Raw genomic sequence first — 17207 nt, forward strand, 5'->3', positions numbered from 1 at the left:
CTTGCCAGATCTTTCAGTTTTTCAAGAGAAGCCAGAAGCCAGAATTCTTCAATTGTAAATCTTCCAATTTTTAACCATTACAAAAAACTTAATTTTTTATTTTAAAAAAATCCCCCATTCCACAAAAAGAATACATATTGGGGCAATATGAGGTTCAGAGAGTCAGATTGCAACCTTGTGTCAAATTAGGCATCAAAAAGATCCAGGTACAAGTTCTGGATATACTCCTAACACTTCGTGTGACCTTTTATAAGTGTGTATGTTGTGGGGTGAGAACCTGAGGAGCTGATAAGAACTGAGGCAAACAGAAAAGGAGATCTGGGGCAGACAGAGTTGATCTGGCTCAATGTTTATATTAGGCTTCTCTATGATATTTTGTTTGAGTGAAAGATTTTAGAGTTTAAAAAAAATTGAAAGCCACTAAACTAGTTAATCACCCTTTGGCTTTAAAGTTATGTGATTCTAGCTCTAAGTTCCCTATTATAATTCTAGTGCCTTATATACAACCATTTGGTAAATAAAAAGGCCATCTGCTCTAAGTTTCAGTTAGAAGAAACATTATTTCAAGGCAGACTATTTACTGATGGTTGAAAAGCAGACATTTATAGATTTATCCTTGCAACTCAAAATACTAAAACTTGGAGCCATCATCTCATGTGCTATTGGAGAACAGCATTCTAATAAATTTAGTATACTGTCTTTGATAATTAGGTCCATGATTTAAAAATGTACAAGAACATCCCTGGCCGGTGTGGCTCAGTTGGTTGTACATCCCGCTCACTAAAAGGCAGAAGGTCTGATTCCCAGTCAGGGCACATACCCAGGTTGCAGGTTCAATCCCCAGTCCAGGTGGGTGCAGGAGGCAACTGATTAATGTTTCTCTCTCATATCAATGTTTCTACCTCTCTGTCTCCCTCCCTTCCTCCCTTAAAAAAAAAAATCGATAAAAATTTTTAAAATGTACAAAAACAGAATTTGCATTTACTCAAAAACTACATGAGTGATGTTGAAAAACTGATCTGTTTAAAACAACAATAAAAAATACATGATTCCTAAAATTACTACAACTGAGACTTACATAAGATTTAGAATTATAAGCTCTGAAAGTGCAGGTGTTTTATTATTCTCTTTAATGAACAGTGCTAATACATCATAAACACCAAAAATATTTGCAGATTTCATTAAATCATAGTCCATAACCAATAGATAATGCCTGTGTTCTGAACCAAGATGAAAGATAGCCTATAAAAATTAAAGAACTTGTTTAGAAGTAGGATTCTCGAATACATGAGGCCAAATACTGGCTCAGTTGATTACTATATATGACCTTGAGCAAGTTAAACTCTGAGTTTCAGCATCATCATCTACAACCTCTAGTTAATGCCTTACAGCTTTGTTATGCTGCACATAATGAAGACTGTATTTTCTCTTCTTTTATAGTTAGAGTTAAGACTGGATTAGAAATATGTTATTTTTCCCCTAGCAAGCATGTCAAACTCCTTCAAACAAATGAGACATGCGGCACGCCGGCCATGAGTTTGACATGCTTGCAAGGTAAACATTTCCTTCCTCTATCCTATCTAAAGTCTTCTAAAAGCAAAACTATGGAATCTCTTCTCATCACCATTACCTAAGTATGGTCTAGCATTAAGACCTGCTTCTTAAACAGGAAGTAAATTCAAGGACTAAAAGGAAAAAAAAAAAAAAGGGCTACAAATATTCGTAAGAGAGAGATCTTCAGATAAAGCTTATTAACATAAAGTTGAGAATGCATACATACACTTGAAGACAAAGAAGTAGAGGAAATACAAAGAAATTGGAATTTCCTATGGCAAGAAAGTAGTAACTGCAGTTCTTCATTGAGGAAACTTTGTGCCTTTTATGTATAGTGGTGACGAAGCTGCCTCTCACCTCCAGATGAACAAAACACAAAGCAAATCCATTCATCAGTCCATCTCCAACAGAATAATATTAAGTAAATACAATTAATAATTAAACAGAGGAAATCAACTTACAGAAGGAAATGATCATTCTTACTTACCACAAATTAATGGCATTAATGAAAGAACCAACCAAATAATGAAATTAAATAATTTCTTCATATTTATATATTTTCATTCAATTTCCAGAAAAAAAGGAAATGATGAATCTGAAATATGTAAATACTCACTCTATTTAACAAGTCAATTTCTTCTTTGAGTTTTCCGATCATTTCCTCTTTATCTTGCATCAGTCTCACAAGTCTTAAGTTTTCTTGCCTTTCTCTTAATATTTCCTAGTAAATATAATTACAAAGTTGATTAATTGGAAAGTAATTGGTGGTTTATAATTTTAAGTATCATACATCTGCCAAATATGAAAATTTCCACTGAATTTTCCTGCCACTTGAAGAGGGAAGGAAAAATCCATCCCAGAAAAGAACCAAAGAATGAGAGGAACATAGGAGTTGTAAGATATGTTTCTGATTAAATCTATGTTTACACAAGTCTTTAACAAATACTAATACTCAAAGTTCCCTCTTTAGCTTATCACCACCATTAGTAATAAAATATTTTGATGGATAATATCTGTTTGAAGAAATTCAAATTTATTAAAAAATATAGTTTAAAAAATTTACTTTGTTATGCACCTGAAACTAATATATGTCAACTGTATGTCAATTGTAACTGAAAAAAAAAATTATTTTAAAAAGAAAAGGAGAAAGCTATATGGAAAAGTCTAAACAGAAAAAAAAAATGGCCCTCAGTTTTACTTCCAACTCTGCTAGTTAACTGACAATAGATAAAATGAAGAAACTGAAATAGATTACTGGTTTTTAAGCTTCTTTTTAAAAGATGTAACACCTTTTCCAAAGAAATCTTATTTAGAGAAACCAGGGACTTGGACTAGGTCAGCCACCTTGGGGGCAAAAGAGAAGCACAACTGAAAAGGTCTCACCCAGAACTTGTTTCTTTCCCACTAAGCCTCAGCGAAAGCAGCCGGCTGGCCTCTTTAATCAACTGCTGCCAGCCACTAACAAGGCAATCCATCCCCTTGTAGAACTTTCAAAACCTTTCTGAAGAATCCCCTTGAAACCTACTGAACTATGTATTCCTTAAAGTTTTAACTTTAGACTTATAGAAACTAGTTTGAAAGCTCAGATGTGAACTAAAAATAATGATAATGTTATAAAAGAAACAACTTTACAAATTAAATCTCTACTAAAAATAATCTTTATATCACAGGTAATAATTTCAATTCAGCAAAACAAAACATTTTCAATAATCAGAAAGTAATTCAGTACCATTATCAATTTTAGAGGTTGACTCTCTATAGAACCTGATAATTTATACCAATATCCATTTGCATTGTTCTCAAAGATACTACTAAATAGGTTTACTCTTAAAATTGTTTCAAACATCATCTGTATATTGCTTTGTGTTTATTAACAAATGTTACCCCAATAAATTTAATTTAAAAAAATTTTTTAAATGGTTTCAAACACGAAATATGGCTCTGGGCTCTAACTCAGAACCCAGAAGAAAGTCTACAAATGACAATCTGTACAGATAATAAAATAAACACACAGTAGTGCATTCTGCCAGGAAAACTTGTAACCATCTCAAAGGCAAGGACTATTTTCAATATATTAAAGATAGCACTTGGCAGGATGGGAGTAGCCATTAAATATTAAGGAATAGAAGAATTGGCTCTGCTTCTAAAAGTTGTAACATCAACAGAACCGGATACAGGAAAATATTAAGGAAATCGGAAAGTAAACCTAGCCACTGTGCATCTAGACAATATACGTAAGACAGTGATTCAAAGCTGCTAGTTGACTATATATGGAAATTACCAATGAACACTAATGATATCTTCTATCGGTGCCCTTATTCTTTTCCCATTTTTTAAGCACTGTCGCTCAGTGCTAAATTTCAATTTTCAATTTATTTATTTTATTTTTCAATTTACAAATTTCAATTTATTTTCTCTCTCAGCTGCTATGCAAGTAAAAAAAATCCAAATAGTATATTAATTCTATCAACCTTAAATAATTTGTAACTCATACCTTTTCAAGATCTTCAATTTTCTTTTCCAATGTGTTACTTGAGACCAAATTACCTGAAGCATTTGCATCTCTATTATGTCTGCCGAACCCACTTCTATCTGTTCGGGGATATCTACTTGAGATATCTTCTTCAGAGGCAGTGGTTGTGCTATGAAAATAAAAAAATAAATATATATTCAAAAAACATCTAATATACCCAGCAGGAAGAATGCTGAAAATATTTTCTGTTCACCATAAACAATTACCATTCCCTGAGGACACCTGGTTATAGTAATCAACTTATTCATAACTATAAAAGTTAATCATTATTCCAACACAGTGAAAAATACTAATTAATTCTTTTGACCAATATCTACTGGATAGCTAGTAAAGACAAGACACTGTTCTGGATACTGTAACAGAAAACATAGACATAGACCCTGCCCTTCAACTTAACAGAGATTATAGCTAACTATAACAAAGCAAGACCATCATCACAATAAAGTAATTTAGGGTACTATGACAGAGAATTAATGCAGATTATCTGAGATAGAGAATCACTTTCATTTTTTAAAAAAAATTCCAATCCATCATGGACCAATCCTAATATATAAAAAGCCAGGGGCTGTCACAACTGAAACAACCGGACGGACGACCGAACACAGGCTGTGTGGGGCAACCAGGCTGTCAGGGGGGTTAGTGAGGGATGACCAAACGACTGAACAGCAGGCTACATGGGGTGACCAGGCCGGCGGGGGGCGGGGGGGGGGGGGGGGGCGGGCAGTGAGGGGCGACCAGGCCAGCAGGGAGGGTAGTTAGGGGTGACCAAGCCAGCAGGGGTGGTAGTTAGGGGCGACCAGGCTGGCAGAGGGGGCAGTTAGGGGTGACCAGACCGGCAGGGGGAGCTGTAGGGGGTGACCAGGCCAGCGCGGGGAGGGGGCAGGGGGGGGCAGTGATGGGCGACCAGGCTGGCAGTGGGGGGCAGTTAGGGGTGACCAGGCCAGCCGGGGGGGGGGCAGTTGGGGCAATCAGGCCAGCAGGGGGGCAGTTAGGGGCAACCAGGCCAGCGGGGGGGGGGGGGCAGTTGGGGCAATCAGGCCAGCAGGGGGGCAGTTAGGGGTGACCAGGCTGGCAGGGGGGGCAGTGAGGGTCAATCAGGCCGGCAGGCAGGTGAGCGGTTAGCAGCCAGCTGTCCAGGATTGTGAGAGTGATGTCCTGGATTGGAGAGGGTGCAGGCTGGGCTGAGGGGACCCCTCCTCTCCCCCGTGCATGAATTCCGTGCACCGGACCTCTAGTACTTTTATAAAAGATCAAATAAAAATGAACTATTTCAAAAATAAAAGAGGCCATACAAGTCCAAATATTTTATTAGATTCTGACCCACAAAATTATCCTATATAATAAAAGAGTAATATGCAAATTAACCATCACTCCAACACACAAGATGGCTGCCCCTATGTGGTCAAAGATGGCTGCACCCATATGGACACAAGATGGCCAGCAGGGGAGGGCAGTTGGGAAGGACCAGGCCTGCAAGGGAGGGCAGTTGGGGGCGACCGGGCCTGCAGGGAAAGGCAGTTCGGGAGGACCCAGCCCTGCAGGGGAGAGCAGTTGGGGGGGACCAGGCCTGCAGGGGAGGGCAGTTAGGGGCAATCAGTCTGGCAGCAGAACAGTTAGGCATCAATCAGGCTGGCAGGGGAGTGGTTAGAGGGTGATCAGGCTGGCAGGCAGAAGCGGTTAGGGGCAATGAGGAAGGCAGGCAGGCGAGCAGTTGGGAGCCAGCAGTCCTGGATTGTGAGAGGGATGTCCGACTGCCCGTTTAGGCCCGATCCTACTGAATCGGGCCTAAACGGGCAGTCGGACATCCCTCGAGGGGTCCCAGATTGGAGAGGGTGCTGGCTGGGCTGAGGGACACACACCCCCGTGCACGAATTTTGTGCACTGGGACTCTAGTATTTTAATAATATAATTAGAATAAATAGAAAAAAGGAAAGAATTACATAAAATTGCATATTTTTCACTGGAAATATGCATATAGGCAATCATAGGCTATCACACTACTAAGTCACCTGAAGGCTTGACTGGACTGGAGAATTTGCCTCTAAGCTCATTCACATGTCTGATTGCAAAAGGCCTCAGTGTCTCACTGGCTGCTGGCCAGAAGCCTCAGTTCCTCAGTATGTGAGCCTCTCCACTGGGCTGTTCACCATATGGCAGCTGTCTTCCAGAGAGAAAGTGACATAGCAACCAAGACAGACACTGCATATCTGTTCTGCCCAAATCTCAGAAATGACATCCTAGCACATCAACTATGTTGCAATGTGGAAGGGGGTTACACAAGGTGTACATACCAGGAGGTCGGGCTTCCGGGGCTCTCCTGGAGGCTGGTGACCATACTTGTTAACTTACCTCTACTAGGTTGGACTGATGATTATGCTGCTCACAAGGGATAAGGTATATCTAAACTACATGCATGTTTTGTTTAAATAGCACTCATAACAGAAAAACTAGTTTCACAGATGTATGCTGATAGGAATAAAAGAGATTTTAAAACAATTTCAGCAAGCTCAGGATATTCATTTTCAACTTTTACCACAAATGCAGAAAATGACACTTTTCAAAACATCTTCAGTCCTTCATTAGCAATCAGCTTCAACCATTTACCAATCATTTATAGTTAAATATAAAATAGCTTTTGATAAAAAATGGATTCCTGATCTTTTAATTTCTTATACATGGGTTTTCTTTTGATAGAACGTTATGCAAATGTGCAATACTAAAATCACTAACTTTACTGATAACTGTTACAATATTGTGGAACTCATCATAATTTGTAGAAGTTTCCCCCAACATTTCCATTCATTTTTGTTCTTTGGTCTTATATAACATTGAAAACATTTTATGTCTCCCTTACATGGAAGACTAAGATTACTAAATAAGAACTACTAGAGAAATAAGTCTAATTCACATATTTTAAAAGCTGGGGACCAAACTGATTTCTTAGCTTGCAAAAACAACGAGTTCATCCCAAAATTCAAATACTTTTGTCTGAAAATTTTCCTTTGAACATTATTTTTCACTTCAGCATATGATTAACAGTTGATTGGTGCAGCTTCCAAATTATCATTTGCTTTTTTTTAATCTCAAATTTAATGCATTAGTGTTTAAGTAATTCACACTTTTAGTGAACCACTGTTAATTTAGCTGATATAACAAGTATACTGTTTAGTTCAGCTGAGATAGCAAGACTTTCTCAAAGCAACAAGCAGGACATTAATTTACATCCTGGCACAAGTTCCGGCATGTTTTCCCTGTCACTTTCTCTATATAATAAGAACATACTTCTACAAAAGAAAGGCAAACTTCAAACCAGTTGATTTGTTAACCCTTCAAAGTTTTATATACTTCAGAGCATGTTGTGTTTGTCATCAAGGACGTTAAAAAATAAATTCTTCATATCACTGTCACGTTAGAAAAAGTCAATGTGTTCATTAAATTATAACAAAAATTCCTTTGCTATCTTATTTGTTGAAGAATTTGTTTTCTGTATCACTTAAATGGTCCTAAATTTATCAAGCTATGGTATTGCTGGAAAGTATTACACAAACTACCTTCTTTGCTACAGATTCACTCAACTTCTCTAAGCAAGTATCTTTGTCTTATCATTTGTGTATAACCTGAAGTGAGACTTTAAAAGAAATTCACAATGCACTAATGATTACATATGAAATCCTGAAGACTGGCTGTCACCTTCTTAACTATAATATTCGTTCAAATAATGCATTTGTGGTTGTGAGTATATTTATGTCATGCCTATTATAAGTGCCACTTAAATTTTGATGGTTTTATTGTTTTAGTAGACAGTACATCACTGCAAATAATTCACTGTGGTTTTAGCACTTCCACATCCATTAAGGCTAAACACTGAATTCAGTATAGGAAGGACAATGCTTGCCAACAAAACGAATATAGACTCTGTTGTTCTGTATCTCTTTGAAATTATAGTACTTCCATCATCATCACTTGGTTTACTATTACTGTCATATTCAGAAAGGGATATCTTTTCTTATTTAAAAAAAAAGTCTATTAAAGCTTGTTTTATCTTAAATAAATTAGAATAAAAATAAAAAATAAAAATTTTACTCCCTGGATTTAGATAATACTAACAAATGCAGAAATTGAAAAGATTTTTAAAGTAAATAAATTTTCACATTTTCTTCAATTCTTAAATATTTTGGGTTACAAATGACTAATATAAAAATAACACATGTACAGCAGGCTACACATATTGCTCAAGCTCACATGGAACATTCACTAAGATAGACCATATTCTGGGCCATAAAACACATCTTCACAAATTTAAAATAGAAATCATACAATGTCTGCTCTAAGGCCACAGTAGGATTAAACTAGAAATCAGTAGCAAAGATAATTGGAAAATCTTAAAATATGTGGAGATTAAACAACACACTTCTAAATTACATGAGGATCAAAGAAGAAATCTCAAGATAAATTTTAAAAATATTTTTAATTAAATGAAAATGAACCCACAACTTAAAATTTGTGGGATGCAGTGAAAGCAGTGGGATGCTTAGAGGGAAGTTTATAGCACAGAATGCATATATTAGAAAAGAAGAAAGGTCTAAAATCAATATTCTAAGTAATTTTCTACCTTTGGACACTAGAAAAGAGAAATTTAAATACAAAGTAAGCAAAAAAAGGAAATAATAATTAGAGTAGAAGTTAATCTATAATAATAAAAGCATAATATGCTAATTAGACCAGACAGCCAAACGACCTTCCGGACGAAGATGCAGTGGCGAGGGCTGAGGCAGAGGCGGTTAGGGGCAATCAGGCAGGCAGGCCAGCAGTTAGGGGCGATCAGGCAGGCAGTCAGAGGGGTTAGGAGCCAGTGGTCCCAGATTTTGAGAGGGATGTCCGACAGCCAGTCTAGGCCTGATCCTGCAGGGATCCCTGTGGGATCGGGCCTAAACCATCAGTTGGACATTCCCCGAGGGGTCCCGGATTGCGAGAAGGTGCAGGCCAGGCTGAGGGAACCCCGCCCCCACCCATGCACCAATTCCGTGCACCAGGCCTCTAGTTAAATTATAAACAGGAAACCAATATATAAAAATCAATAAAACCAAAAGCTCTTTCTTTGAAAAGATTAATAAAACCAACAGGTCCCTACATGGGCTAAGTAAGAAAAAGAGAGAATAGACTTCAACTACATGGCATTGTAGAAAAAGAAAAACTATATGGAGAGAGTAAAAACAGTAAGTCATTGCCAGGGGTTGGGGGAGAAGTAATGGGGAGGGGGGATAAATAGGTGGAGCACAGAAAATTTTTAGGGCAGTGAAACTACTTTGTATGACACTGTAATAGTGGATACATGTTATTTATACATTTGTCCAAACCCAATGTACAACATCAAGAGTGAACCGTATTGTAAACCATGGACTTTGGGTGATAATGTGTCAATGTAAGTTCAACTGTAACATAGGTGCCTTTCTGTTGGGGAATGTTGATAATGGGGGAGGCTATGCATTTGTGTGTGTGTGGGGGGGGGGGCAAAGGGCATGTGGAAAATTTTTATACCTTCTCCTCAATTTTACTGTGAACCTTAAACTGCTCTAAAAATTAAATTTAAAAAATTGTGCATGCATCATTGACTTGGGCTAGTCAATATTCAGTTCAAATGAGATTTCACTGATAATGCAGTTGCATATGATGACAATATCAAAATGCAATTCAAGCTTCTAAATATTTACTTCAAGTTCTTATCTAGCTATGGACTGGTAATGACCAATAGTTCAAGGACCATACTTTGAGTGGTAGTTATGCTACAGAAAGTTTAAAACTCAGAAGAGGACTAAGAATGTGCAAATGTCTAGAAACAAAGAGCACATGGCCTATTTAAGAGAAGTGATATGACACTGAAAAAGTGGAAAACCTGAAAGTCATTTTATAAGAATTTAAACTTATGGTCTTCAAATTTTGTTCACTACATACCCATGTTGGTATGTACGTTTATTTATGTACTATTCTTATAATATGATTTACAATATAACCATATTATGTTATAACTATATATTACATGTTATATATTCATTATTATAAAAATATATATGCAATATGCATTATATACAGATAAATCAGTGATTTATAATATAATCACATTATTAAAATAAATATTATCTGTATCACAAAAACAGAACATAAGGGAGGAAAAGAATTTAAAGCTTATATTTTAATTTTTTAAGGTACAAAATTTTTGTTTTCACAAAGCACTGACCATAACATTGAAAAAACTTTTATTTATTTGTGAGAGAGAGAGAGAGAAACATCAATTTGTTGTTCCACCTATCTATATGGACTATGACATTTTTAATGAAAGTATAACTGAAAATGCTTCATCACTTTTTAGGATATTTTAATACTCTGTCACAGAGATTCAAAGAGCTAGTTCTAAGATCAATTTTCATATTTGATTTTATGGTTATGCTATCAGAAAGAGATGCCTCACAATAAAAATTTAAATATTTTAAAAGTTTCACTAAAAATTCCAAAGTAACCAAAGATTTTTTGCTGTTTTTAAAAACAGATCTGATTCTGTGTATCTTGCCAGCTGAACTAACATGTGATCATCTTTGTCCTTATATACTTGATTGGATATTCTCCTTAAATTCCACCTAGACTTATCAATTTTCTAAGTATTAGTTGAACTAGATAATTCATAAATCCATTTAATTCGAATTTCAGTACTGTGCAACATTCAGAAAGTGAACAAACAAAACACTTCCCTCAGGATACCTCCAGGACCAAATGACCATCTCACATATAGAACAAGGGTAATGAGTAATACACAGTACTAGCTATTAAGTACTAATGTCTTAATGTTTTTTATATTAAATGATAAATATAAGTAGAAGTTTTATACATTATCTTGTGCATCACTTTTCCTTGAAGACTAGCGCAGGCATCATCTGAAGGTCATGGGAAGCCATTAAAGCAAGAAAAGTGACAATCATTTTAACAAAATGCTCTGGAGATGAGCAAACTGGAGGCAGGGAGGCCAGTTTAGAGGCTATTATATCATCTATGTAAGAGATTGGTATGCTGGTACTGGAGATACACAGGAGATAACAAGGCACCATAAATGATTAGTTTTAGCTGAAGTAGTTAAAAAAAAAGGGGGGGTAGGTTTATAACCAATGCCCAGATTTCTGGCTTGAGCAAGAGTAGATGGATGTTTATGCCAACTACTAAAATCCATCAAGTTTCACAAGTTTACTTTTGAACATGCTGAGTTTGGGATGCCTCTGTGATACCTAAAAGTAGATATTTAAAAGTTGTTGGTTATACAGGGATAGAGCTAATGATCTGAACACATCAGCATATTTATAGATAGTAACTGAGGTCATTGGAGTGAAGGTGATTTCTGAAAAAAAATACACAGAAAAGATAATAAAGTTGTTTTGCTTGTTTCCAACAATGAAACTGGCCAATATTGAATTTATCCTAAAGAAATAATCAAGACTGTGTACAATTATTTAGATACAAAGATATTAAAGTATTTTAATCAAAAACTGGAAAAAATCTACACATGTAACACAAGTAGACTGTTTAATAAATGTTGGTATATACATCCAATGGTATGCTATGTTGCTATTAAATATAATACTGTAAAAGACTAATGAAAATAAAATGTATAAAGTTATAAGAAATAAAGTCTCAAGTAGAGAGCTAACACCAATACACAAAGAACAAGTAAGTACAGGAAAGGAAGAACTACAAATAAGACTGAGAAATGCCAACAAAACGGTAGGAAGAAAATCAGGAGAGTAAAGTATCATTGAAACCACATCATATTATATAAGAGCATTAGAATAATTTTAAATGATTTCTTTTCACTTAAAGAAAGTCCAATTATATGCATCAACCATAAGATTATTCAAATAGAAACTACAATGCTGACAACTGCAAACGAAAACCTAGAAATATGGATATCCCTTAATAGCATTCATGTACAAGCTTAAAACAGTATTTTTAAAAGTTTAACCTATTAACAAATTTTAAAATACTTCATATTTGGCTTGTTGATACATAAATGATATCATTATGCAAATTAAAAACAAGGAATAATTATTATTAGAAAACAAAATCAGTGCTTTATCCACATTCAGATTAGGTTTGTGAGGAATACTGTCAGAGTTATAAATAATTGTGTTACTTGATCTTACTGCCAAATTTAGCTTTGTTTATTCTAGAAACAGAAATGTTTTTAACCTATTTTGAAGGTCTGATATGTGCAGTACAAAATACCCAGAAAATAAAATTGTTTCATTAACTCCAAAAAGTTTGTAACATTCCACTCAGGAATGTTAACACAAATCTCTTATAGGATTCCAAAAAGAATCACCCAGGCTCTGCCCTTAGCTACAAACATATTAACTATAATGTTCAGAAAAGGAAAAAGAATACAGAGTATCATTAAAGATAAATACTACAATCTACCGAAAGTTTTCCTCCTCTGGGAATTTTCACATCTTCTGTGGAAAGAGTAGGAGGAGTCATGTAGGGGAAGAATAAACACTGTTCTTCTAAAACTATCATGAGAACAAGACCGGCAGCATTGTGAAATTACAGCTAGAGGAATTTTCCACTAAAATAGATATTTTAAATCTTAGCAATTAAAAGAAATACAAGACTCATGAGTAAAATCCTACTTTTAGAATGAATATCAAAATACTTAGAAGTGTTGGATGAATCAAGAAATTCCTAAGTTACCAACAATTCCATGATTGGCCTTCATATTTTTAATGTTTTCCTACCTTGTTCCTCACCACCACTCCCACTCCTCAAAACAGCCCCTTACTCGTGAAGGTCTTCTCTCTCTTCTTCCTTTTAAATGCATACCCCACACAGAGCAACAACTCAAAATCAAAATCAACTCTGTGATACATATCTACTGTAGAAAATGAAAAATATAAGTATCTCCAGTAACCCCAACAACCCAGAGATAACTACCAATACATTTTACTGTAACATGTTAGCAGTTCTCAATCTTTTTGGATTGTACATCCCTTTGAAAATCTAATGAAAAATATAGCTCTTCTCCCAGATAAACATTATATTCTTTTACACAGAATTTTTGTAGAGCATCAATAGATTTCAAGTTAAGAATACTATGTTAGACTTTGTTTCAATATTATATTTTTTGTAATATGCTCTCCCTCTCCCCACTTAATATAAATAATTTTCCTATACAATTAATAATTTTCTATAGCATCAGTTCAATGTCTGCACTATAACTCTTTATATTAATGTTATAGCTTATAACCTATCTCACTGAAAATGTAAGTTTTTCCAGTTAGGGGTCATTATACATGCTCATTTCTGGTATATATTTCTGGTATAGTGAATTACCCTAAAGAGATTAAATATGATAGTTATCTCATCAGTTGTTTAAATTTCACTACCTGAGACCTGGACAAAAAAATACAGAAAACAAAACAGCCTTCCATATTTAGGTCACTGTATTTGGTAAGAAGAGCTAAAATTATACACTCCTCATTATCTTAGCATGCATGCCCCAGACACGTACCTTGCACCTCAGAACATTAAACAAATATTAAACATAAAAATCCATTTTGATTTTTCAACTAAGCAATATGAAAAATAGGAATCACACAAAAACTTACACATGAATGTTTATAGCATATTGTTATGTATTCCAATATAATAATTCATATTAACCAAAAGGTAGAAACAACCTAATGTCCATCAACTGATGAATGATTAACCAAAATGTGGTATAATCAAGCATGCTACTATTAATATGAATAAATCTTAAAAACATTATGTAGATTGAAAGAAGCCAAACCAAAAGGCCATATAGTGTATGATTCCATTTATATGAAATATCCAACACAGGCAAACCTATGAAGACAGAAAACAGAGAACTGGTTGCTAAGGGCTGGGTTGGGGGTTAACTGTTAATGGATATGTGGTTTCCCCCTTTTTTTGGTGGGGGAGGGGGTAGTTATGGAACTAGATAGTGGTGATGGTTGTACAACCTGTCAATGTACTATAAACTGGTGAATTGTACATTTTCAAAGGATTAATTTTGATATTTGAATTATATCTCAATGAAGTTATTTTATAGAATAGCATGTCCAGATTAGTGGTTAATTTCCAAGGAAATATAATACTGTACATAAAATGCACTTAAATATTTATGCCAAATATTATTAAGATAAATTATCTTTCTTGATTATAAAGATATTTTAGATCTTGTAGCTAAAACCAAGTAAAATTAGCTAAACAGACTCTGTGAAATCTATGTCCACATATGTAGAAGTTAAAGAACAAAACAAAACCAAAAAATAAAACAACAACCCATGTTAAAAAGAAAAAAATCCAGTTACTAGTACCTACTTTTTAGTTACTTGAAGTCAAAATAAGCCAAATCAAATTGTAAAACAAACATTCTACATTCTACCCATACCAGGCAAATTAATAGTATTATGAGATAAAGCAACATATGCTGAAAAAAATCAGTCAATTAATAACTGTCTGATCTCACACAAGTCATTCAACTTCACTGTACCTTGGTTTCCTCATCTGTAAAACAGAGATAATAAAACATCTCCCTCATGAGATTATTGCAGAATTGACTGAATTAACATATATGGCAAGTACTTTGAATAGTGTCTGATACATAATGAACACTATATAAATCTTAGCTAATATTTACAACACAGAAAAAAAAGTTCACAAATCCAGCAAAGAAGAATTCAGACCACGAAAATTACCAGTACCTCAATTACTTTTAAAATATCATTTTGTCACTTTCCTATCCATTTGCAAAATACATTAACCAGAAGAGCCAAAGCTATTGTATCATTACAGCATTTGGTAAAATATAGATACTAGAGGCCCAGTGCATGAATTCGTGCACAGGTGGGGTCCGGCTGGCCTGGCCCCAATTGGGGCAGATTGGGGCTGGGCCTGTTGGGAGGAGGAGATGGCGGGAGGTTAGCTGGCCAGCCCGCCCCCAACGGGGTCCAATCAGTGCCAGGCCGGCTGGAAAAAGGAGCCGCTGGCGATTGGCTGGTGGGCCCCACCCCCAATTGGGGTTGGGGAGCCGACTGGGGTTGGGGCGAGCCATTGGGAGGGGCTGTGGTGGTGGGCTGGCCAGCTCCACCACTGAACAGAGTGGGGGGTACCGATCGGGGCCAGTGGCCTGGGGGAGGGGCCATGAGTAGTTGGCCAGTCGGCCCTGACCCTGATGGGGTGACGGGGGTGCGATCAGGGGTGGGACAGCCATGGGGGTGGGGAGAGCCTGCAGGATGTTGGCCACCCAGCCCCGCCCCTTATTGGGGTAGGGGGTGCAATCAGGGGCAGGCCGGCCAGGGGGAGGGGCTGCAGGCCTATCGTGGTAGGGCGGGCTTATCATGGGCAGGGCTGGCCAGGGGAAAAGTGAGGGGGCGTTTGGTCAGCAGCCAGCTCTTGATTGGGGTGAGAGAGTCTAATCGGGCAGGTTGGCAGGGGTGAGGGGCCGCGAGGTTGGCCAGTTTGCCCCACCCCAATCGGCCGGTTCGCTGGCCACAGTGGGCGTCATAGTGACTGGTCATTATGGCCGTTATGGTCACAGGCTTTTTATATATATAGACTAGAGGCCCGGTGCATGAAATTCGTGCACGGAGGGGGGTGTCCCTCAGCCCAGCCTTCATCCTCTCCAATCTGGGACCCCTCGAGGGATGTCCAACTGCCCTCTCACAATCCAGGACTGCTGGCTCCCAACCGCTTGCGTGCCTGACTGATTGCCCCTAACCGCTTCTGCCTGCCAGTCTGATCACCCCCTAACCACTCCCCTGCCAGCCTGATCGACGCCTAACTACTCCCCTGCCGGCCTGATTGCCCCTAACTGCCCTAACCTGCCGGCCTGGTTGCCCTCAATTGTCCTCCCCTGCAGGCATGCTCCCCGCAACAGCCCTCCCCTGCAGGCCTGGTTCCCCCCAAGTGCCCTCCCCTGCAGGCCTGCTCCCCACAACTGTCTTCCCCTGCAGGCCTGCTCCCTCCTAACAGCCCTCCCTTGCAGGCCTGGTCCACCCCCAACTGCCCTCCCATGCAGGCCTGGTACTCCCAAACTGCCCTCCCCTGTAGGACTGGTCCCCCCAACTGCCCTCCCATGCAGGCATGGTAGCCCCCAACTGCCCTCCCCTGCAGGCCTGGTCCCCCCTAACTGCCCTCCCATGTTGGCCTGATCGCCCACAACTGCCCTCCCCTGCTGGCCATCTTGTGTCCACATGGGGCGGCCATCTTTGACCACATGAAGGGCCATCTGGTGTGTTGGAGTGACAGTCAATTTGCATATTACTCTTTTATTAGATTGGATGCTAATCTTATATAGTAAAAGCTTAATATGCTAAGTGTCTGGTGGTCCGATGACTGGTCGACTGTTTAACCAAATAAGTATAATAAGCTAATGATATTCTAAGGCCACTCAACCGCTTGCTATGATGTGCACTGACCACCAGGGGGCAGACAGTTGACTGGTCGACCAGTTGCTATGATGGTCACTGACCACCAGGGAGCAGATGCTCCGACTGGTAGGTTAGCTTGCTGCTGGGGTCTGGCCAATCGGGATTAGATGAGATGGGGCCAGACATGCCCTGGAGCCCTCCCATGATCCCTCCGCTGCCCCAATCATGCACCAGTGGGGCCCCTCAGCCTGGCCCGCACCCTCTCACAATCTGGGACCCCTGGAGGGATGTCAGAGAGCCGCCTTCAGCCCAATCCTTCAGGCCATTCCCCTTGGGAGGGCACCAGACACAGGGCTCATGGCTGGCGAGCACCACTGTGGCGGCGGTGCCTCCGCGAGCCTCTCCCGATCGGGACTGATTGGGCGCAAGCCCACAGCAGGTGCAATGGGGTCGGGATGAGTGGGAATGGCAGGTAGGAGCTGCAGGTGGCGTTGGACTGCGGGTTTCGGCCCAATCCCTGCAGGCCATCCCGAGGGATCCCACCCGTGCACGAATTCATGCACTGGGCCTCTAGTACAGCCATAAAAGATCTTGAGAAGGAACAAGTTTCTTTAGAAAAGTTCACATACAGCTCAAGAAGACTGGGAGATACATTTGGTCTTTAGTCTGAAATGTCTTACTTTTCAAGG

At 38.4% G+C, this 17207-nt stretch overlaps 1 protein-coding gene across 2 annotated transcripts in view; it reads right to left on the minus strand.

Annotated features, from left to right (window-relative positions):
- PAWR (pro-apoptotic WT1 regulator) overlaps nt 1-17207 on the minus strand; it is a 125232-nt gene that overhangs the window by 7619 nt on the left and 100406 nt on the right. For both annotated transcript variants that reach the window (XM_079774074.1, XM_079774075.1), the window contains 2 exons: nt 4049-4196; nt 2171-2275 (listed from right to left, as the gene is read on the minus strand). In XM_079774074.1, coding sequence (XP_079630200.1) covers nt 2171-2275; nt 4049-4196 — 253 coding nt within the window. The remainder of the gene's footprint in view (nt 1-2170; nt 2276-4048; nt 4197-17207) is intronic.

This window comes from Cnephaeus nilssonii (assembly GCF_951640355.1).
Source record: "Cnephaeus nilssonii genome assembly, chromosome: 6".
In the NCBI taxonomy this organism is placed as follows: Eukaryota; Metazoa; Chordata; class Mammalia; order Chiroptera; family Vespertilionidae; genus Cnephaeus; species Cnephaeus nilssonii.